This window comes from Hemibagrus wyckioides, linkage group LG03, assembly GCF_019097595.1.
Source record: "Hemibagrus wyckioides isolate EC202008001 linkage group LG03, SWU_Hwy_1.0, whole genome shotgun sequence".
Classification (NCBI taxonomy): domain Eukaryota; kingdom Metazoa; phylum Chordata; class Actinopteri; order Siluriformes; family Bagridae; genus Hemibagrus; species Hemibagrus wyckioides.
Genome location: NC_080712.1, coordinates 34,091,254 through 34,113,741, shown reverse-complemented (window position 1 = coordinate 34,113,741; position 22,488 = coordinate 34,091,254). Strand labels below are relative to the sequence as shown.

The following is a 22,488-nucleotide window of genomic DNA, read 5'->3' as shown; positions in this document are numbered from 1 at the left end:
GTGAAGTTGAAGTCAGGAGCTGATGATGACCTTTTTTTTGTTTGTTTAAGAGAGCAGTACCGTGTGTGTGTGTGTGTGTGAGAGAGAGAGAGACAGAACAGCAGTCCTAATTTCCTCTCCACACACACTCAGAGTTTGTGTTTTCAGGCCTGAGTATGCAGTGTGAACTAAAGCGTTTATAACACACTTTAAAGCACTAATCCCACAAAACATACACACTGAGATGTCAGAGATGAAACACTGACACACTGAAATAATAACGCGATAACAAGAAAAAACAAAAGTGAATAAAAGAGGTTTGTAATGCTGGAAGTTGTGAAGGTGGTGGTTTTAGCGTGCAGCAGACTGGAGGTGCCGTTACTTTTCTCCTGAGTGAACAGAGTTATTACATAAGGTGAGCTTATTACATAGTTATTACACGAAGTGAGCTTATTACAGAGGTATTACACGACATGAGCTCTCTGAGGTTTGGATGTACAGCATCAGCTGACCTCAGAGCAGATTTATGAATGAACGCTTCAGATTTGTTGGGTTTCTATGTTCCTGGAGGTTATTTCTTAGGCAGCTGAAACTGGAGGGTTTGTGTGCGATGAGGTTTATAGTTGATATTTCTGAGGAATGTAACACGGCTGTCTCATGCTGCCTCGGATCCAGGAGGAAACCTGGAGCTCGGGGTCCAGGAGCTCAGGGTCAGGATCAGGTTGTGGTCACAATCATACAGGTGATATTTAAGAACAAAAAACTCTCTGAAGACCCTTCCTGCTCAAATTTATTCTTAATCTTAATGTTAAAACACACACACACACACGTTATATAAACTCTGCTCATTTAAAGCTTATTGTGTTCACTTTAAACTGGAAGATGAATCCAGTGCACTACAAATGATTCCTACTTCCTGTTTATTGCCCTAACCCGGTTTCTCACCTCCAAACAAAAAACAAACAAACAAACAAACAAACAAATACGCAGATGATAAACCTGTAGTGCTGAAATACTGAGGTGTGTTTAGTTTCGGTCCTTTGTGTGTTGCAGGAGTGCTCCAAGTGTGTTATAAAGGCTTTATTAAGATCAGATTTAAATCATGAGACTGTTTCCTTTCAGAGTCATCACATGACAGACAGACAGCCAGACAGAGAGAGAGATGGACAGACAGACAGACAGACCTGCTCTCTTCAGTTTCTCAGGTTTTTCCCAGTCACATTATTTCTCAGCTCCTCAGCAGTTCAATGAGTTTAGATCCATCGTCTATTATTAGATTGTCAATGAAGTTAATATTAGAAGGATATTTTAATAAATTACCCTGTGAGCTTTAACAAACACTTGAGTCTAAACACACCAAGCTGATTTGTTAGCGCTGAAATTAATCCTGTTAAACTCTGAAAAATAAAACCTGCATTTTTTAGGAATCTGATTTATTCTGGAGCTTCGGCTCAGCAGGAGGGACAAGCGCACAAACTAAACTAGTGTGTGTGTGTGTGTGTGTGTGTGACATTCTCTCTGCAGAAATGAAATCAGATTTTACAGAAACTTTTTTTTACAGCATTGCCCCAGGGGAAAAATCATCAAGTCCATCAACAAGTCCATTAATCACCACACTCTAGCAGCAAACAGTGTTCAGACGTGTTCCCCATTTAAACAAACAAACAAACAAACAAACAAACAACAAAATGTCCCAGAGCCTGAGGAACAGATACACAAACTCCCAAAGTGGAACAACAAAAAAAAGCTTTGTGTTTGTTCTCTGCTGGAAAAATATAAAAATAAACAATGTTCAGAAAGAAGAATACGGCAAAACAGAGCAGCATGGAAAAGACGCGCGCGCACACACACACACACACACACACACACACACACACACACACACACACAGGAAAAATGAAACTTTGGTTAAAGAACAAAGTGTGACTTGTGAAAGCTTGCCGTTGGCTTAAGACGCCCTGAGGCTGTGTTCCAATCTCTGTTAATACACCCTTGTCCACTTCCCCATGATTCTCAAATCTCAGCGGTTCTCCTGTTTCCTCCACTCTCCTCCCCCTATCCTCCCACTCTCCTCCCCCTATCCTCCTATTCTCCTCCTCCAGTTCCCCTACCGCTCTTCTCCTCCACCTCCTCTCCTCCAGTTCCCCTCCCACTCTCCTCCTCCGCCTCCTCTCCTCCAGTTCCCCTCCCACTCTCCTCCTCCGCCTCCTCTCCTCCAGTTATCCTCCCACTCTCCTCCTCCGCCTCCTCTCTTCCAGCTCTCCTCCTCCTCTCCTCCTCCTCCTCCTCTCCTCCAGTTCCCCTCCCACTCTCCTCCTCCGCCTCCTCTCCTCCAGTTCCCTTCCCACTCTCCTCCTCCGCCTCCTCTCCTCCAGTTCCCCTCCCACTCTCCTCCTCCGCCGCCTCTCCAGTTCCCCTCCCACTCTCCTCCTCCGCCTCCTCTCCTCCAGCTCTCCTCCAGTTCTCCTCCCGCTCTCCTCTTCAGCACAAAGTTAAGACTCCATGAGCAGAATCTACCCAGAATGCACCGCTGCAGTATGAGGCTAAATAGCGAAGTGTATAAAGCGGTTTATGTGATATTTAAACACTAAGGTGAAGAAGTCTTGCTAAAAACCAAAGAGCAAACGTTTTAAAGCTTCTTTGTAGACTTCTTTGTAGAACGCTCAAACTTCCCCTCAAAAAAGAAAACCCTGAAGTGGAATAAAAAAAAAGAAGGTGATGTGTGAATAAACAAACTCGCAGAAACTCAGTAACACTTTAGCGCGGGGTTCAGAACCTCAGCTAACGTTAATCTCTCTCTCTCTCACACACACACACACACACACACACACACACACACACACACACACCAGCTTCAACACGCTGTGAGGGATTAGATTGGGGGCGACTCGTGTGCTGAGCTCGGTTTATTCATTATTCCTGTTAATTAACACCATAAACACTAAGGGAGCCTTAATGCAATACATCTGAACCGCTGAAAACAGCTGGAACGAGACACGTTCCTCGCGCCTGTGCCTCTGCTGGGGTTTTTTTGTGGATGTGGCTTATTTATTTCCCGCTCACACCATCGCTGTAATTATCACGCCGTATTCGGTTCCTCGTCCCGGCGCCGCAGCTTATTATCATGCAATTACAGTTTTATTACACAGTAATAGGAGCTCTGACTCACGCCCAGCTGTGAGTGTTACACACTTCAGGTACCACGCTAAGGGGAAGTGAACAAGGGCACAGAACAAAAAAGATTGGAGCGCAGCACAGGAAAATTACACAATCAACTCTAATAAAAAAAAATACACAAACATTTCTGAGGAAAAAAAACAAACAAAATATACAGTGTTGTGTGGAAGTGAAGAAACATTCAGCGCACACACACACACACACACACACACACACACACACACACACTCTGAAGCGATGTGTCCTATGTGCCAATCAAGAAGAAAAATAATATCCAACAAAAAAACGGATCCTTTGTGTAAAAAAAAGAGAAAAAAAGAAAACAAAGCTCTCTGCGCTGTTAGCCCGTTATCATTTACCCGTTTCATCAAAAGAGCAGGAAAAAAAATGAGGCGTGTGCCGAGGATCAGTGACTCGATACACCGCGATATTCGGAAGACGCAGCGCAGCTGAAGCAGACGGTGAGGAGCAGAGGAACGAGGAGATCCTGCTCGCTAAAATCAGAGAGACTCAGAAACACAACTGGACTTCAGCTTCCTCCGTTAAAGTAAAGACCAGCATACGGTTGTGTCCGGCACCTCCGCCGGACTGAACCCTAGCAACGCCATCAGAAAAAAAACCTCTCCGCTAACGAATTTACAGTGACACGCGTTAAAAAGTTAGGAAGCCGCGTGCTGCTGTGATTACGTGCTGCTGTGCTGTGGGATTGTGGTGGACGCTGTGGGATTGTGGTGGACGTTGTGGGTTTGTAGTGGACGCTGTGGGTTTGTGGTGGACGCTGTGGGTTTGTGGTGGACGCTGTGGGTTTGTGGTGGACGCTGTGGGTTTGTGGTGGACGCTGTGGGTTTGTGGTGGACGCTGTGCGTTTGTGGTGGACGCTGTGGGTTTGTGGTGGGCGCTGTGGGTTTGTGGTGGGCGCTGTGGGTTTGTGGTGGACGCTGTGGGTTTGTGGTGGACGCTGTGGGTTTGTGATGGACGCTGTGGGTTTGTGATGGACGCTGTGGGTTTGTGGTGGACGCTGTGGGTTTGTGGTGGACGCTGTGGGTTTGTGGTGGACGCTGTGGGTTTGTGGTGGACGCTGTGGGTTTGTGGTGGACGCTGTGGGTTTGTGGTGGACGCTGTGGGTTTTGTGGTGGACGCTGTGGGTTTGTGATGGACGCTGTGGGTTTGTGATGGACGCTGTGGGTTTGTGGTGGACGCTGTGGGTTTGTGGTGGACGCTGTGGGTTTTGTGGTGGACGCTGTGGGTTTGTGATGGACGCTGTGGGTTTGTGATGGACACTGTGGGTTTGTGGTGGACGCTGTGGGTTTTGTGGTGGACGCTGTGGGTTTTGTGGTGGACGCTGTGGGTTTTGTGGTGGACGCTGTGGGTTTTGTGGTGGACGCTGTGGGTTTTGTGGTGGACGCTGTGGGTTTTGTGTGCGCTCTGGAGCTGCGTTGTTGGTACACTAACGCAGAAAGCATGGCAACCAGGAATGCCCCACCCACTAGAACTACAACCAGTCAGAGGGCTCTCGGGCTCCTCAGGGTCCTGCTGCATGCCGGTTCTGCTTTGTCCCATAATTCCCTTTACACGAGGAGTTAAATATAAACGTCTCGCCAGGTTTCCCCAGATATCGTGATGTACACGGCCCCGCCAGCACACGCCTGATGGAAACGTAGGAAATCAAGCTGAAGAGTCGACATTTCCTATATGACAAGGCAGATAGTGCATAAAGGTTTCCTCTTTTTTCTTCTTTTTTTTCATATTTTTATAAGGTTTAGTTTTTGTACATTTAATAACAAGCTGCATTTGATACAGACTTTTCTTTTTTTTTTTTTAAACAATTGCACTTCAAAAACAAATATACAAACACACATGATGATGTGAATCAAATTAATTACAGCCCCAAAAACAAACAAAAATAAAAATAATAATCAGGAAATCAAAACAAAAAAAAAAGGAATAAAACGTCCCGTTGTGAGTGTAAAGGGATGATTCCCTCGTTCCACCTCTTCGGCTGGCGTCCCGTCGGTTCCACTGTGTGTGTGTGTGTGTGTGTGTGTCTGGAGCGGCGTGGGGAAGGTATGTGTTTTGTAAAACGCTACCACACGTCATCAGCGGACGCAGAGTCCTTTAGTGAGAGAAGAAGGAAAAAGAGCAGCTAATGAGACGCCACTCAGCTGAAACTCTGTGTGTGTGTGTGTGTGTGTGTCGTGGCTATTGTAATGTAATGATTTAGAGGAGTGGATGGGTGTACAGTCACTTCCTGTTCTGAGCTACTGGACCAATCAGAGTGCAACATCCAGTCAGAGATTTGCATGCTGCATGACTGTTCTGAATATAACGAGTTCTAACGTGTTCATTAATGCATCAGATTCACGTCACGCTCACATACGTGAGACACTGAATCAGGAGTGTAAACGTGGGGAGTGTGTAATTGTGGGGAGTGTGTAATGGTGGAGTGTGTAATTGTGGGGAGTGTGTAATAATGGGGAGTGTGTAATAATGGGGAGTGTGTAATAATGGGGAGTGTGTAATAATGGGGAGTGTGTAAACGTGGGGAGTGTGTAATAATGGGGAGTGTGTAAACGTGGGGAGTGTGTAATAATGGGGAGTCTGTAATGGTGGAGTGTGTAATGGTGAGGAGCGTGTAATGGTGGAGTGTGTAATGGTGGAGTGTGTAATGGTGGGGAGTGTGTAATGGTGGGGAGTGTGTAATGGTGGGGAGTGTGTAATGGTGGAGTGTGTAATAATGGGGAGTGTGTAAACGTGGGGAGTCTGTAAGGGTGGAGTGTGTAAACGTGGGGAGTGTGAAATGGAGAGGAGTGTGTAATGGTGGGGAGTGTGTAATGGTGGGGAGTGTGTAATGGTGGGGAGTGTGTAATGGTGGGGAGTGTGTAATGGTGGGGAGTGTGTAATGGTGGGGAGTGTGTAATGGTGGGAAGTGTGTAATGGTGGGGAGTGTGTAATGGTGGGGAGTGTGTAATGGTGGGGAGTGTGTAATGGTGGGGAGTGTGTAATGGTGGAGTGTGTAAACGTGGAGTGTGTAAACGTGGAGTGTGCAATGGTGGGGAGTGTGCAATGGTGGGGAGTGTGTAATGGTGGGGAGTGTGTAATGGTGGGGAGTGTGCAATGGTGGGGAGTGTGCAATGGTGGGGAGTGTGCAATGGTGGGGAGTGTGCAATGGTGGGGAGTGTGTAATGGTGGGGAGTGTGCAATGGTGGGGAGTGTGTAATGGGGGAGTGTGCAATGGTGGGGAGTGTGCAATGGTGGGGAGTGTGCAATGGTGGGGAGTGTGTAAACGTGGAGTGTGTAATGGTGGGGAGTGTGTAATGGTGGGGAGTGTAATGGTGGGGTGTGTAATGGTGGGGAGTGTGTAAACGTGGGGAGTGTGTAATAATGGGGAGTGTGTAATGGTGGAGGGTGTAATGGTGGAGTGTGTAATGGTGGAGGGTGTAATGGTGGGGAGTGTGTAATGGTGGGAAGTGTGTAATGGTGGAGTGTGTAAACGTGGAGTGTGCAATGGTGGGGAGTGTGTAATGGTGGAGTGTGTAATGGTGGGGAGTGTGTAATGGTGGGGAGTGTGTAATGGTGGGAAGTGTGTAATGGTGGAGTGTGTAATGGTGGAGTGTGTAAACGTGGAGTGTGCAATGGTGGGGAGTGTGTAATGGTGGGGAGTGTGTAATGGTGGGGAGTGTGTAATGGTGGGGAGTGTGCAATGGTGGGGAGTGTGCAATGGTGGGGAGTGTGTAATGGGGGAGTGTGCAATGGTGGGGAGTGTGCAATGGTGGGGAGTGTGCAATGGTGGGGAGTGTGTAAACGTGGAGTGTGTAATGGTGGGGAGTGTGTAATGGTGGGGAGTGTAATGGTGGGGTGTGTAATGGTGGGGTGTGTAATGGTGGGGAGTGTGTAAACGTGGGGAGTGTGTAAACGTGGGGAGTGTGTAATAATGGGGAGTGTGTAATGGTGGAGGGTGTAATGGTGGAGTGTGTAATGGTGGAGGGTGTAATGGTGGAGGGTGTAATGGTGGAGGGTGTAATGGTGGGGAGTGTGTAATGGTGGGAAGTGTGTAATGGTGGAGTGTGTAAACGTGGAGTGTGCAATGGTGGGGAGTGTGTAATGGTGGAGTGTGTAATGGTGGGGAGTGTGTAATGGTGGGGAGTGTGTAATGGTGGGAAGTGTGTAATGGTGGAGTGTGTAAACGTGGAGTGTGTTAACGTGGAGTGTGCAATGGTGGGGAGTGTAATGGTGGGGAGTGTGTAAACGTGGAGTGTGTAATGGTGGGGAGTGTAATGGTGGAGTGTGCAATGGTGGGGAGTGTAATGGTGGAGTGTGTAATGGTGGGGAGTGTAATGGTGGAGTGTGTAATGGTGAGGAGTGTGTAAACATGGAGTGTGTAAACGTGGGGAGTGTGTAATAATGGGGAGTGTGTAATGGTGGAGTGTGTAAACATGGGGAGTGTGTAATGGTGGGAAGTGTGTAATGGTGGGAAGTGTGTAATGGTGGAGTGTGTAATAATGGGGAGTGTGTAAACATGGGGAGTGTGTAAACATGGGAAGTGTGTAATGGTGAGGAGCGTGTAATGGTGGAGTGTGTAAAGGTGGGGAGTGTGTAAACATGGGGAGTGTGTAAACATGGGGAGTGTGTAATGGTGGAGTGTGTAAACGTGGGGAGTGTGTAAACATGGGGAGTGTGTAAACATGGGGAGTGTGTAATGGTGGAGTGTGTAAATGTGGGGAGTGTGTAATGGAGTGTGTAAACGTGGAGTGTGTAATGGTGGGAAGTGTGTAATGGTGGGGAGTGTGTAAACATGGGGAGTGTGTAATGGTGGAGTGTGTAATGGTGGGGAGTGTGTAATGGTGGAGTGTGTAATGGTGGAGTGTGTAATGGTGAGGAGCGTGTAATGGTGAGGAGCGTGTAATGGTGAGGAGCGTGTAATGGTGGAGTGTGTAATGGTGAGGAGTGTGTAATGGTGAGGAGTGTGTAATGGTGAGGAGTGTGTAATGGTGGAGTGTGTAATGGTGGAGTGTGTAATGGTGGAGTGTGTAAACGTGGGGAGTGTGTAAACGTGGGGAGTGTGTAAACGTGGAGTGTGTAATGGTGGGGAGTGTGTAAACGTGGAGTGTGTAATGGTGAGGAGCGTGTAATGGTGAGGAGCGTGTAATGGTGAGGAGCGTGTAATGGTGAGGAGCGTGTAATGGTGAGGAGCATGTAATGGTGGAGTGTGTAATGGTGGAGTGTGTAATGGTGGAGTGTGTAATGGTGGAGTGTGTAATGGTGGAGTGTGTAATGGTGGAGTGTGTAAAGGTGGGGAGCGTGTAATGGTGGAGCGTGTAATGGTGAGGAGCGTGTAATGGTGAGGAGCATGTAATGGTGGAGTGTGTAATGGTGGAGTGTGTAATGGTGGAGTGTGTAATGGTGGAGTGTGTAAAGGTGGGGAGTGTATAATGGTGAGGAGCGTGTAATGGTGAGGAGCGTGTAATGGTGAGGAGCGTGTAATGGTGGGGAGTGTAAACGTGGAGTGTGTAATGGTGGGAAGTGTGTATTGGTGGGAAGTGTGTATTGGTGGGAAGTGTGCAATGGTGGGGTGTGTAATGGTGGAGTGTGTAATGGTGGAGTGTGTAATGGTGGAGTGTGTAAAGGTGGGGAGTGTATAATGGTGAGGAGCGTGTAATGGTGAGGAGCGTGTAATGGTGGGGAGTGTAAACGTGGAGTGTGTAATGGTGGGAAGTGTGTATTGGTGGGAAGTGTGTATTGGTGGGAAGTGTGCAATGGTGTGGTGTGCAATGGTGGGGTGTGTAATGGTGGAGTGTGTAATGGTGGAGTGTGTAAAGGTGGGGAGCGTGTAATGGTGAGGAGCGTGTAATGGTGAGGAGCGTGTAATGGTGAGGAGCGTGTAATGTTGAGGAGGGTGTAATGGTGAGGAGCATGTAATGGTGGGGAGTGTAAACGTGGAGTGTGTAATGGTGGGAAGTGTGTATTGGTGGGAAGTGTGTATTGGTGGGAAGTGTGCAATGGTGTGGTGTGCAATGGTGGGGTGTGTAATGGTGGGGTGTGTAATGGTGGAGTGTGTAATGGTGGAGTGTGTAATGGTGGAGTGTGTAATGGTGGAGTGTATAATGGTGAGGAGTGTGTAATGGTGAGGAGCGTGTAATGGTGAGGAGCGTGTAATGGTGGGGAGTGTAAACGTGGAGTGTGTAATGGTGGGAAGTGTGTATTGGTGGGAAGTGTGTATTGGTGGGAAGTGTGCAATGGTGTGGTGTGCAATGGTGGGGTGTGCAATGGTGGAGTGTGTAATGGTGGAGTGTGTAATGGTGGAGTGTGCAATGGTGGGGAGTGTGCAATGGTGGGGAGTGTGTAATGGTGGAGTGTGTAATGGTGGAGTGTGTAATGGTGGAGTGTGCAATGGTGGAGTGTGCAATGGTGGGGAGTGTGTAATGGTGGGGAGTGTGTAATGGTGGGGAGTGTGTAAACGTGGAGTGTGTAATGGTGGGGAGTGTAATGGTGAGGAGTGTGTAAACATGGAGTGTGTAAACGTGGGGAGTGTGTAATGGTGGGAAGTGTGTAATGGTGGAGTGTGTAAATATGGGGAGTGTGTAATGGTGGAGTGTGTAAACATGGAGTGTGTAATGGTGGGAAGTGTGTAATGGTGGCAAGTGTGTAATGGTGGAGTGTGTAAACGTGGGGAGTGTGTAATAATGGGGAGTGTGTAAACATGGGGAGTGTGTAAACATGGGGAGTGTGTAATGGTGGAGTGTGTAAACGTGGAGTGTGTAATGGTGGGAAGTGTGTAATGGTGAGGAGCGTGTAATGGTGGGAAGTGTGTAATGGTGGAGTGTGTAATGGTGGAGTGTGTAAACGTGGGGAGTGTGTAAACGTGGAGTGTGTAATGGTGGAGTGTGTAATGGTGAGGAGCGTGTAATGGTGAGGAGCGTGTAATGGTGAGGAGCGTGTAATGGTGAGGAGCGTGTAATGGTGAGGAGTGTGTAATGGTGAGGAGTGTGTAATGGTGGAGTGTGTAATGGTGGAGTGTGTAATGGTGAGGAGTGTGTAATGGTGGAGTGTGTAATGGTGGAGTGTGTAATGGTGGAGTGTGTAATGGTGGAGTGTGTAATGGTGAGGAGTGTGTAATGGTGAGGAGTGTGTAATGGTGGGGCGTGTGTAATGGTGGGGCGTGTGTAATGGTGGGGCGTGTGTAATGGTGAGGAGTGTGTAATGGTGGGGCGTGTGTAATGGTGAGGAGTGTGTAATGGTGAGGAGTGTGTAATGGTGGGGCGTGTGTAATGGTGAGGAGTGTGTAATGGTGGAGTGTGTGTAAATGTGGAGTGTGTAATGGTGAGGAGTGTATAATGGTGGAGTGTGTAATGGTGGAGTGTGTAAACGTGGAGTGTGTAATGGTGGGAAGTGTGTAATGGTGGGGAGCGTGTAATGGTGAGGAGCGTGTAATGGTGAGGAGCGTGTAATGGTGGAGTGTGTAATGGTGGAGTGTGTAATGGTGGGGAGTGTGTAATGGTGGACTGTGTAAACGTGGGGAGTGTGTAAACGTGGAGTGTGTAATGGTGGGGAGTGTGTAAACGTGGAGTGTGTAATGGTGGAGTGTGTAATGGTGGAGTGTGTAATGGTGGGGAGTGTGTAATGGTGGGGAGTGTGTAATGGTGGGGAGTGTGTAAATGTGGAGTGTGTAATGGTGGAGTGTGTAATGGTGGAGTGTGCAATGGTGGAGTGTGCAATGGTGGAGTGTGCAATGGTGGAGTGTGTAATGGTGAGGAGCGTGTAATGGTGGAGTGTGTAATGGTGGGAAGTGTGTAATGGTGGGAAGTGTGTAATGGTGGGAAGTGTGTAATGGTGAGGAGCGTGTAATGGTGGAGTGTGTAAAGGTGGGGAGTGTGTAATGGTGGGGAGTGTGTAATGGTGGAGTGTGTAATGGTGGAGTGTGTAAACGTGGGGAGTGTGTAAACGTGGAGTGTGTAATGGTGGAGTGTGTAATGGTGGGGAGCGTGTAATGGTGAGGAGCGTGTAATGGTGAAGAGCGTGTAATGGTGAGGAGCGTGTAATGGTGGAGTGTGTAATGGTGGAGTGTGTAATGGTGGAGTGTGTAATGGTGGAGTGTGTAATGGTGAGGAGTGTGTAATGGTGGAGTGTGTGTAAACGTGGAGTGTGTAATGGTGAGGAGTGTGTAATAGTGGAGGGTGTAATGGTGGAGGGTGTAATGGTGGAGTGTGTAAACATGGGGAGTGTGTAATGGTGGGAAGTGTGTAATGGTGGGAAGTGTGTAATGGTGGAGTGTGTAATAATGGGGAGTGTGTAAATATGGGGAGTGTGTAATGGTGGAGTGTGTAAACGTGGAGTGTGTAATGGTGGGAAGTGTGTAATGGTGGGAAGTGTGTAATGGTGAGGAGCGTGTAATGGTGGGAAGTGTGTAATGGTGGGAAGTGTGTAATGGTGGGAAGTGTGTAATGGTGAGGAGCGTGTAATGGTGGGAAGTGTGTAATGGTGGGAAGTGTGTAATGGTGAGGAGTGTGTAATGGTGAGGAGTGTGTAATGGTGGAGGGTGTAATGGTGGAGGGTGTAATGGTGGAGGGTGTAATGGTGAGGAGTGTGTAATGGTGAGGAGTGTGTAATGGTGTGGAGGGTGTAATGGTGGAGGATGTAATGGTGGAGGGTGTAATGGTGGAGTGTGTAAACGTGGGGAGTGTGTAAACGTGGAGTGTGTAATGGTGAGGAGCGTGTAATGGTGAGGAGTGTGTAATGGTGAGGAGTGTGTAATGGTGAGGAGTGTGTAATGGTGGAGGGTGTAATGGTGGAGGGTGTAATGGTGGAGGGTGTAATGGTGAGGAGTGTGTAATGGTGAGGAGTGTGTAATGGTGAGGAGTGTGTAATGGTGAGGAGTGTGTAATAGTGGAGGGTGTAATGGTGGAGGATGGTGGAGTGTGTAATGGTGGGAAGGTGTGTAATGGTGAGGAGCGTGTAATGGTGGAGTGTGTAATGGTGGAGTGTGTAATGGTGGAGTGTGTAATGGTGGAGTGTGTAATGGTGAGGAGTGTGTAATGGTGAGGAGTATGTAATGGTGGAGTGTGTAATGGTGGAGTGTGTAATAGTGGAGTGTGCAATGGTGGAGTGTGCAATGGTGGGGAGTGTGTAAATGTGGAGTGTGTAATGGTGGGGAGTGTAATGGTGGAGTGTGTAATGGTGAGGAGTGTGTAATGGTGAGGAGTGTGTAATGGTGGGGCGTGTGTAATGGTGGAGTGTGTAATAGTGGAGTGTGTAATGGTGAGGAGTGTGTAATGGTGAGGAGTGTGTAATGGTGGAGGGTGTAATGGTGGAGGGTGTAATGGTGGAGGGTGTATGGGGGAGGTGTGTGTAATGGTGGAGGGTGTAATGGTGGAGGGTGTAATGGTGGAGGGTGTAATGGTGTGGAGTGTGTAATGGTGGAGGGTGTAATGGTGGGGTGTGTAATGGTGGAGTGTGTAATGGTGGAGTGTGTAATGGTGAGGAGTGTGTAATGGTGGAGGGTGTAATAGTGGAGGGTGTAATGGTGGAGTGTGTAATGGTGGAGTGTGTAATGGTGGAGGGTGTAATGGTGGAGTGTGTAATGGTGGAGTGTGCAATGGTGGAGTGTGCAATGGTGGAGTGTGCAATGGTGGGGAGTGTGTAATGGTGGGGAGTGTGTAATGGTGGAGTGTGTAATGGTGGAGTGTGTAATAGTGGAGTGTGCAATGGTGGAGTGTGCAATGGTGGGGAGTGTGTAAATGTGGAGTGTGTAAATGTGGAGTGTGTAATGGTGGGGAGTGTAATGGTGGAGTGTGTAATGGTGAGGAGTGTGTAAACATGGAGTGTGTAAACGTGGGGAGTGTGTAATGGTGGAGGGTGTAATGGGGGAGGGGGTAATGGTGGAGGGTGGAATAGTGGAGGGGGTAATGGTGGAGGGTGTAATAGTGGAGGGTGTAATGGTGAGGAGTGTGTAATGGTGGAGGGTGTAATGGTGGAGGGTGTAATAGTGGAGGGTGTAATGGTGAGGAGTGTGTAATGGTGAGGAGTGTGTAATGGTGGGGCGTGTGTAATGGTGGAGTGTGTAATGGTGGAGGGTGTAATGGTGGAGGGTGTAATGGTGGAGGGTGTAATGGTGGAGGGTGTAATGGTGGGGTGTGTAATGGTGGAGGGTGTAATGGTGGAGGGTGTAATGGTGAGGAGTGTGTAATGGTGAGGAGTGTGTAATGGTGGAGGGTGTAATGGTGGAGGGTGTAATGGTGGAGGGTGTAATGGTGGAGGGTGTAATGGTGAGGAGTGTGTAATGGTGGAGGGTGTAATGGTGAGGAGTGTGTAATGGTGTGGAGTGTGTAATGGTGGAGGGTGTAATGGTGGAGGGTGTAATGGTGGAGTGTGTAATGGTGGAGGGTGTAATGGTGGAGGGTGTAATGGTGGAGGGTGTAATGGTGGAGGGTGTAATGGTGAGGAGTGTGTAATGGTGGAGGGTGTAATGGTGGAGGATGTAATGGTGGAGGGTGTAATGGTGGAGTGTGTAAACGTGGGGAGTGTGTAAACGTGGAGTGTGTAATGGTGGAGGGTGTAATGGTGGAGGGTGTAATGGTGAGGAGTGTGTAATAGTGGAGGGTGTAATGGTGGAGGGTGTAATGGTGGAGGGTGTAATGGTGGAGGGTGTAATGGTGAGGAGTGTGTAATGGTGAGGAGTGTGTAATGGTGGAGGGTGTAATGGTGGAGGGTGTAATAGTGGAGGGTGTAATGGTGGAGGGTGTAATGGTGGAGGGTGTAATGGTGGAGTGTGTAATGGTGGAGGGTGTAATGGTGGAGGGTGTAATGGTGGAGTGTGTAATGGTGGAGGTGTAATGGTGGAGTGTGTAATGGTGGGGAGTGTGTAATGGTGGAGTGTGTAATGGTGGAGTGTGTAATGGTGAGGAGCGTGTAATGGTGGAGTGTGTAATGGTGAGGAGCGTGTAATGGTGAGGAGCGTGTAATGGTGAGGAGCGTGTAATGGTGGAGTGTGTAATGGTGAGGAGTGTGTAATGGTGGAGGGTGTAATGGTGGAGGGTGTAATGGTGGAGGGTGTAATGGTGGAGGGTGTAATGGTGAGGAGTGTGTAATGGTGAGGAGTGTGTAATGGTTTGGAGTGTGTAATGGTGGAGTGTGTAATGGTGGAGTGTGTAAACGTGGAGTGTGTAATGGTGGAGTGTGTAATGGTGGGGAGCGTGTAATGGTGGGGAGCGTGTAATGGTGAGGAGCGTGTAATGGTGAGGAGCGTGTAATGGTGAGGAGCGTGTAATGGTGAGGAGCGTGTAATGGTGGAGTGTGTAATGGTGGAGTGTGTAATGGTGGAGTGTGTAATGGTGGAGTGTGTAATGGTGAGGAGTGTGTAATGGTGGAGGGTGTAATGGTGGAGGGTGTAATGGTGAGGAGTGTGTAATGGTGAGGAGTGTGTAATGGTGGAGGGTGTAATGGTGGAGGGTGTAATGGTGAGGAGTGTGTAATGGTGAGGAGTGTGTAATGGTGGAGGGTGTAATGGTGGAGGGTGTAATGGTGGGGCGTGTGTAATGGTGGAGTGTGTAATGGTGGAGGGTGTAATGGTGGAGGGTGTAATGGTGGAGGGTGTAATGGTGGGGTGTGTAATGGTGGAGGGTGTAATGGTGGAGGGTGTAATGGTGAGGAGTGTGTAATGGTGAGGAGTGTGTAATGGTGGAGGGTGTAATGGTGGAGGGTGTAATAGTGGAGGGTGTAATGGTGAGGAGTGTGTAATGGTGAGGAGTGTGTAATGGTGAGGAGTGTGTAATGGTGGAGGGTGTAATAGTGGAGTGTGTAATGGTGGAGTGTGTAATGGTGGAGTGTGTAATGGTGAGGAGTGTGTAATGGTGAGGAGTGTGTAATAGTGGAGGGTGTAATAGTGGAGGGTGTAATGATGGAGGGTGTAATGGTGGAGTGTGTAATGGTGGAGGGTGTAATGGTGGAGGGTGTAATGGTGGAGGGTGTAATAGTGGAGGGTGTAATGGTGGAGTGTGTAATGGTGGAGGGTGTAATGGTGAGGAGTGTGTAATGGTGGAGGGTGTAATGGTGGAGGGTGTAATGGTGGAGGGTGTAATGGTGGAGGGTGTAATAGTGGAGGGTGTAATGGTGTGGAGTGTGTAATGGTGGAGGGTGTAATAGTGGAGGGTGTAACGTGGAGGGTTGTAATGGTGGAGGGTGTAATAGTGGTGGGTGTAATGGTGGAGGGTGTAATGGTGGAGGGTGTAATGGTGAGGAGTGTGTAATGGTGAGGAGTGTGTAATGGTGTGGAGTGTGTAATGGTGGAGTGTGTAATGGTGGAGGGTGTAATGGTGGAGTGTGTAATGGTGGAGGGTGTAATGGTGGAGGGTGTAATGGTGGAGGGTGTAATGGTGGAGGGTGTAATGGTGAGGAGTGTGTAATGGTGGAGGGTGTAATGGTGGAGGGTGTAATGGTGGAGGGTGTAATGGTGGAGGGTGTAATGGTGGAGGGTGTAATGGTGGAGGGTGTAATGGTGGAGGGTGTAATGGTGAGGAGTGTGTAATGGTGAGGAGTGTGTAATGGTGAGGAGTGTGTAATGGTGGAGGGTGTAATGGTGGAGGGTGTAATGGTGGAGGGTGTAATGGTGAGGAGTGTGTAATGGTGAGGAGTGTGTAATGGTGGAGGGTGTAATAGTGGAGGGTGTAATGGTGGAGTGTGTAATGGTGAGGAGTGTGTAATAGTGGAGGGTGTAATGGTGAGGAGTGTGTAATGGTGGAGGGTGTAATGGTGGAGGGTGTAATGGTGGAGGGTGTAATGGTGAGGAGTGTGTAATGGTGGAGGGTGTAATGGTGGAGGGTGTAATGGTGAGGAGGGTGTAATGGTGGAGGGTGTAATGGTGGAGGGTGTAATGGTGGAGGGTGTAATGGTGGAGGGTGTAATGGTGGAGGGTGTAATAGTGGAGGGTGTAATGGTGAGGAGTGTGTAATGGTGAGGAGTGTGTAATGGTGGAGGGTGTAATGGTGGAGGGTGTAATGGTGGAGTGTGTAATGGTGGAGTGTGTAATGGTGAGGAGTGTGTAATGGTGAGGAGTGTGTAATAGTGGAGGGTGTAATGATGGAGGGTGTAATGGTGGAGTGTGTAATGGTGGAGGGTGTAATGGTGGAGGGTGTAATGGTGGAGGGTGTAATGGTGGAGGGTGTAATGGTGGAGGGTGTAATGGTGGAGGGTGTAATGGTGGAGGGTGTAATGGTGTGGAGTGTGTAATGGTGGAGGGTGTAATAGTGGAGGGTGTAATGGTGGAGGGTGTAATGGTGGAGGGTGTAATGGTGGAGGGTGTAATGGTGGAGTGTGTAATGGTGGAGGGTGTAATGGTGGAGGGTGTAATGGTGGAGTGTGTAATGGTGAGGAGTGTGTAATGGTGGAGGGTGTAATGGTGGAGGGTGTAATGGTGGAGGGTGTAATGGTGGAGGGTGTAATGGTGGAGGGTGTAATGGTGGAGGGTGTAATGGTGGAGGGTGTAATGGTGAGGAGTGTGTAATGGTGAGGAGTGTGTAATGGTGGAGGGTGTAATGGTGGAGGGTGTAATGGTGAGGAGTGTGTAATGGTGGAGGGTGTAATGGTGAGGAGTGTGTAATGGTGGAGGGTGTAATGGTGGAGGGTGTAATGGTGGAGGGTGTAATGGTGGAGGGTGTAATGGTGAGGAGTGTGTAATGGTGGAGGGTGTAATGGTGGAGGGTGTAATAGTGGAGGGTGTAATGGTGGAGGGTGTAATGGTGGAGGGTGTAATGGTGAGGAGTGTGTAATGGTGGAGGGTGTAATAGTGGAGGGTGTAATAGTGGAGTGTGTAATGGTGGAGGGTGTAATGGTGGGGTGTGTAATGGTGTGGAGTGTGTAATAGTGGAGGGTGTAATAGTGGAGGGTGTAATGGTGGAGTGTGTAATGGTGAGGAGTGTGTAATGGTGGAGTGTGTAATGGTGGAGGGTGTAATGGTGGAGGGTGTAATGGTGGAGGGTGTAATGGTGGAGTGTGTAATGGTGAGGAGTGTGTAATAGTGGAGGGTGTAATGGTGGAGGGTGTAATGGTGAGGAGTGTGTAATAGTGGAGGGTGTAATGGTGAGGAGTGTGTAATGGTGGAGGGTGTAATGGTGGAGGGTGTAATAGTGGAGGGTGTAATAGTGGAGGGTGTAATAGTGGAGGGTGTAATGGTGGAGGGTGTAATGGTGGAGGGTGTAATGGTGGAGGGTGTAATGGTGAGGAGTGTGTAATGGTGGAGGGTGTAATGGTGGAGGGTGTAATGGTGGAGGGTGTAATGGTGGAGGGTGCAGTGAGAATTAGAAGATATTTTTTGTGCAGTCAGAATGGTGTTATAGCTGTACAATATGAGCATGCTAACACACACACACACACACACACACTGTTATACTCACTGTGTCCTCGTTCCTGTAGGGGTTGAGTTTGTTATATACTGCTTCAATAACGCTTCGCCTAGAAACACACAAAACTCCAACAGTCACAGTGTTCAGTTGTGATTTCACAAACCTCTCTTTCTCACTCTCTCACTGTGTCTGTCTCTCTTTCTCAGTTTGTCTATGTGTCTCTCTCTCACTATCTGTCTGTCTCTCTCACTGTATGTCTGTCTCTCTCACTGTGTCCATCTGTCTGTCTCTCCATGTGTCTGTCTCTCACTGTGTGTCTGTCTCTCTCTCACTGTGTCTGTCTCTCTCTCACTGTGTGTCTGTCTCTCTCTCACTGTGTGTCTGTCTCTCTCTCACTGTGTGTCTGTCTCTCTCCCTCAGTTTGTCTGTCTCTCTCTCTCTCTTTGTCTGCCTCTCACTGTCTGTCCGTCTCTCTGTTTCTCTCTTTCACTGTGTCTCTCTGTCTGTCTCTCTGTCTGTCTCTCTCTCATCACATCTTGGCTCCTCCCCGACTCTACACTCCTGTACCTATTTACCTGTGTAAATGTTTGACAGTACAGTGGTCTTGAGTATGTCACACTAACTAAAATCAATAAATATATACATCATTACACTGTCTTCTGATATTCTGATTGGTCGATGGAGTCACTGGGAGGTGTTTTATTTCTCAATAAGAGCATTTAATCCCTAATCATGTAGAACAGACCGCTGGCTCCTGTCGTGTATCTCTCTGACCCTGAGCATTAATATTGGCACCCTTAAAAGAGGTTGGGAGAGACTCACTTGCTGGCCAGCTCTCCTCCAGGCGGTAAGTTTGGGATGCTTTCTGACGCCAGCGTTCGCATCACATGCACCAGGTCTGGAACTCCGTCATCATTCTGCTTCTTCAGGATCTCTACACAGGAAGTGGGAGGGGGAAGGTTAGGCAGGGACAAGTGTGTGGTTTATACGTATAAAATAAACTACATCATGCTGTATTTCGTACCTTCTACTCGGTTCTCCAGGTATTTGTCGAGTTCCGCTTCTCTCTTCACGGCTTCTGGTGAAACCTTCGGTGCGCCGCTGAAACACACCAACACCACGCTCATGTTGTCTCTGCTTCCCTGTGAGCATCACAGAAAAGAGGAGAAATCTTTAGACTAATTGTTTGGTCTCCTAAGCCCCTCCTATTGTAACTCAGACATCTATAAGCTCTTCCTTCTGTCACTCAGATGTCTATAAGCTCCTCCTCCTCTGATGCAGCAGTGTCCTCCTCACCTTATACAGACAGGTGTCGACGATCTCGTTACACACCCTCTCCAGGTCGTCGGTGACCTGCAGTCTCGAGCGTACGAAGTCACACAGCTCCTCGTTGGTCATCACGTCCCAGATGCCGTCACAGGCCAGAACGATAAACTCGTCCTCGGCTTCGGAGCGCTCGATGGCGTAAACCTCGGGCTCAGGGGATACCAGCTGCTCCGTGGGTCCTTTCCCGCTCACACACTTGTAGTCAAAATCTCCCAGAGCTCTGGACACGGCGAGAGAACCGTTCACACGCTGCAGTGGGAAATAAAGAAATCACTCATTGTGTAAGAGAAAGGTCTCGCATCAGCTGGTTATTTACTCATCTGAACATTTTATTTACTGAGGAAACTCGGAGCTCGGGGACTGAGGGACGTGATGGAGGGAGACGATTGTTAATGCAGGGGTTCGGACTAATTTAGGAGGAGCTTCATGAAACTGTCACTTTTCGACCAGGACTCTGTTAAACTGCTCATTCAGTTCACTCTCGATTAAATCTTGACTTTTTTCTGCTAGGATAATAAATATAATACACACACACACACACACATATCCGAGGTCTGCCCTCACAGGTGAAATGCCATCGCTTCATCCATCAGTTTATTTACTGAATCCTCATCTTCATCCCAGACTTCCAAAAATATTCCTCATCAAGACACGTGACTGGTAGCACCAGGCAGGTGTGGTGTGTTGTATTCATCAGCGTGCGCTCACCTGGATCATGACGGACCCTCCTGCGTTCTGGATGCGCTGTTTCTCCAGTGGGTTGCTGGGTTTGTGGTCCTGTGTGGAGAAGTGTACGGCACCGGCGCGGCTCAGCAGACCCCGAGAGTCGCCGCAGTTGATTAAGAAGATGCGGCGCGGCGAGATCATGGCTCCCACCGCCGTCGAGCCGCTCCGGTTCCGTTCAGACATCTCCCGCATGTGCTCGTCGAACTGCAGGAAGCCGGTCCTGATCCCTGACATGACGTGCTCCACGCTCGGCTCCTCCTCCTCTCCACCTCCTCCCTGAACGCCCAGATAACACACACTCCTGTTAGTCCACACTCAGTGTCTGCTTCATAAAATGTACACGCTGATCTACTGTCTGTGTGTGTGTGTGTGTCAGAGAGAGAGAGAGAGTGTGTGTGTGTGTGTATGTACGTGTGTGTAGGAGAGAGAGTGTGTATGTGCATATGAGAGAGAGAGAAAGAGTGTGTGTATGTGTGTGTTTATGAAAGTGTGTGTGCGCGTATGAGAGAGAAAAAGAGTGTGTATGTGTTTATGAAAGAGTGTGTGTGTGTGTGCGTATGAGAGAGAGAAAGAGAGTGTGTATGTGTGTGTGTGTTCATGAAAGAGTGTGTGTGCATATAAGAGAGAGAGAGAGAAATAGAGTGTGTGTGTGTGCGTATGAGAGAGAGAGAGAGAGAGAGAGTGTGTGTGTGACCTGGAAGTCGGGGTTGCTGGTGATGTGCTCGAGTAGGTGTTCACAGCAGTAGCGGGCGACCTGAGAGCCGGCATGGCCGTCGTACACTGCGAAGAAGGACCAGGGCTCGAGGCCGTGCGGGAGGCCGATGACCGCCGTGTGAGCGTCCTCCATCTCCACACGCCAGCCCTGCATGCTGCTCACGCCGTAGCGCAGCCCATTCCCCTCACCGTGAACGTTCTGCTTCTCCATCTTCGGCTTGTCCAGGAACGCGCCCATCTCTCACACTTCACAGAGCTGAAACACACACACACACACATGGCTAGGTGAGCAGGGACATCCACATCTCCATTCATCCATTTATACATCTGTCTGTTAAATCCATTGATCATCCTCCACACCTGTCTCTCTGCATCCCTCCATCTCTCATTTCCTCCCTCTGTCTTCAGCACCTGTTTAACCTCCCAAACTCTCCGTCCATCACTTTACTCATCCCGCTGACCATCTACAAGCTTTCTTTATCTGAGTGTCCACTCACTCATCAAAATCTCTCCCTATTCACCTGCTTACATACATATTCTCCCCATCCATCCACCCCCTCTATCTAACTCTCTATCTATCTATCTGTCAGTCAATCTATCTATCTATCTATCTATCTATCTATCTATCTATCTATCTATCTATAGTACACACGTCCTCCATCATCATCATCATCATCCAGCTGGTGCTCCTTGTATGGCTGTGAGATTATCTCTGATACACACACACACATCCACACACACATCCACTGCACTAAAAATAACAAGCTTTAGCCAAGGTTTATCTCTCTCTCTCTCTCTCTCTCTCTCTCACACACACACACACACCGCGTGTACAGTTTACTGTAAATAACACATAAAATGTATTTGTGCATGCCTGGTTTCCCTAAACTCTATGCATTTCTAATTAAGAAGAATTGTCTTTAAAGAATCCGATTAAAAACAGACTAAAATCCAACCACGTGATTTAGATTTATTCTTTTAACTTCTGGTGTTTTTTATTCCAATTTGATTGAAATAAACGCATTACGTAATGGCGTTCAATTTTTTTCCTCCCGCCCGCATTCCGACGAGTCCCACCTCCTCAGCTGGGATTGGCCAGCAGAGCCCCGCCTCCTGCTCCCGATTGGCTAGCCATCTGTACGTGCAGGTAAAGTGAGACTTTCCCAGCTAATCCTAGCCGAGGGGGCGGGTTTTATAACCAATACGGGTGGGAAAAGGGTTGATGTGAAGATTGTAAAGTGTCAAAATTGCACGGTGTCCAGTATGTATCGGGGTCTGTGTGCTCAGGGGTCACGACGAAGAGAAATCGAGAGAAATTACTCCAGTCAAAACAAACAAACAAACAAGCGTATACTAACGAGATCAGTGGTTAGCTCCTGTTAGCTAACTGACGGCTAAAACTTCACACAGCTAGCACGAAAAGCTCAAAAAATGTAAACTTACCAAAAATCCAAAGTGGCGGAAAAAATCAGTGAATAAATGACAGAAATGTGGAGAGACAGCAGAACGGAGAGCGGAGCTGAGGCTCGGTGTCGGACAGGAGAGAAAGAAGTGTTGAGTTAAAGTGTTCAGTCAGTGACAGAGCGGAACTCCCCGCCGTTTATCATCCAGTTATGCATCGTTTAACTTTATTCACACACCGGAATGAAAATCTAAACCGCTGTAAAAGGTTATTTTTGACTAAAATGTACTGCTGCGCTGCCCCCGGCCTCCAGCGCGTAAACAACCCCAACGACGGCCAGCGCCAGGACCCGGATGTACAACCAACAGCACTGCCAGCGCCGAGCACTGACGTCATCACGCCGCAGGACCCGGATGCGCTCCAATCCGCGCGTGTTGTTTAACACACGTACAGAACAAGAACACATAAACACCGCGTGTATTCAGTAATCAGCATTGTACATGTGCACTGTAAAAGTAAGTTCCCCCTGAACATAAGTTACTCCTTAAACTGTTTCCACACACTGAGTGCCACAGTTGTACTGTGTGTGTGTGTGTGTGTGGAGCTTTACAGTTTGACCGGACCTCAGAGTCCAGTTCCTGCTCCAGCATGACCATGTCCCTTTGCACACAGCAGCTCCATGAAGACATGGTGTGGAGGTGAAGCTTGGAGTGGTGATCTGGAGTGTCCTGCACACTGACCACCCACTGACCCCCAGACCTCCTCACTCTCACAACAACAGTCTGATCTCACTAATGCTCTTGTAGCTGAATGACCACTACTCCCCACAGACAC

The 22,488-nt window shown here is 48.6% G+C and overlaps 1 protein-coding gene across 1 annotated transcript; it reads right to left on the bottom strand.

Moving 5' to 3' along the window:
- Positions 1-3,844: 3,844 nt before the first annotated feature.
- Positions 3,845-22,019, bottom strand: ppm1aa (protein phosphatase, Mg2+/Mn2+ dependent, 1Aa). Its single transcript, XM_058386455.1, has 8 exons — positions 21,696-22,019; positions 20,233-20,508; positions 19,521-19,814; positions 18,783-19,061; positions 18,511-18,628; positions 18,309-18,420; positions 17,538-17,595; positions 3,845-5,269 (listed from the first exon to the last, which is right to left on the bottom strand). Exons 2-8 carry the CDS (start codon positions 20,488-20,490, stop codon positions 5,240-5,242), a joined length of 1,149 nt encoding a protein of 382 aa, XP_058242438.1. The 5' UTR covers positions 20,491-20,508; positions 21,696-22,019; the 3' UTR covers positions 3,845-5,239.
- Between the last annotated feature and the right edge of the window lie 469 nt (positions 22,020-22,488).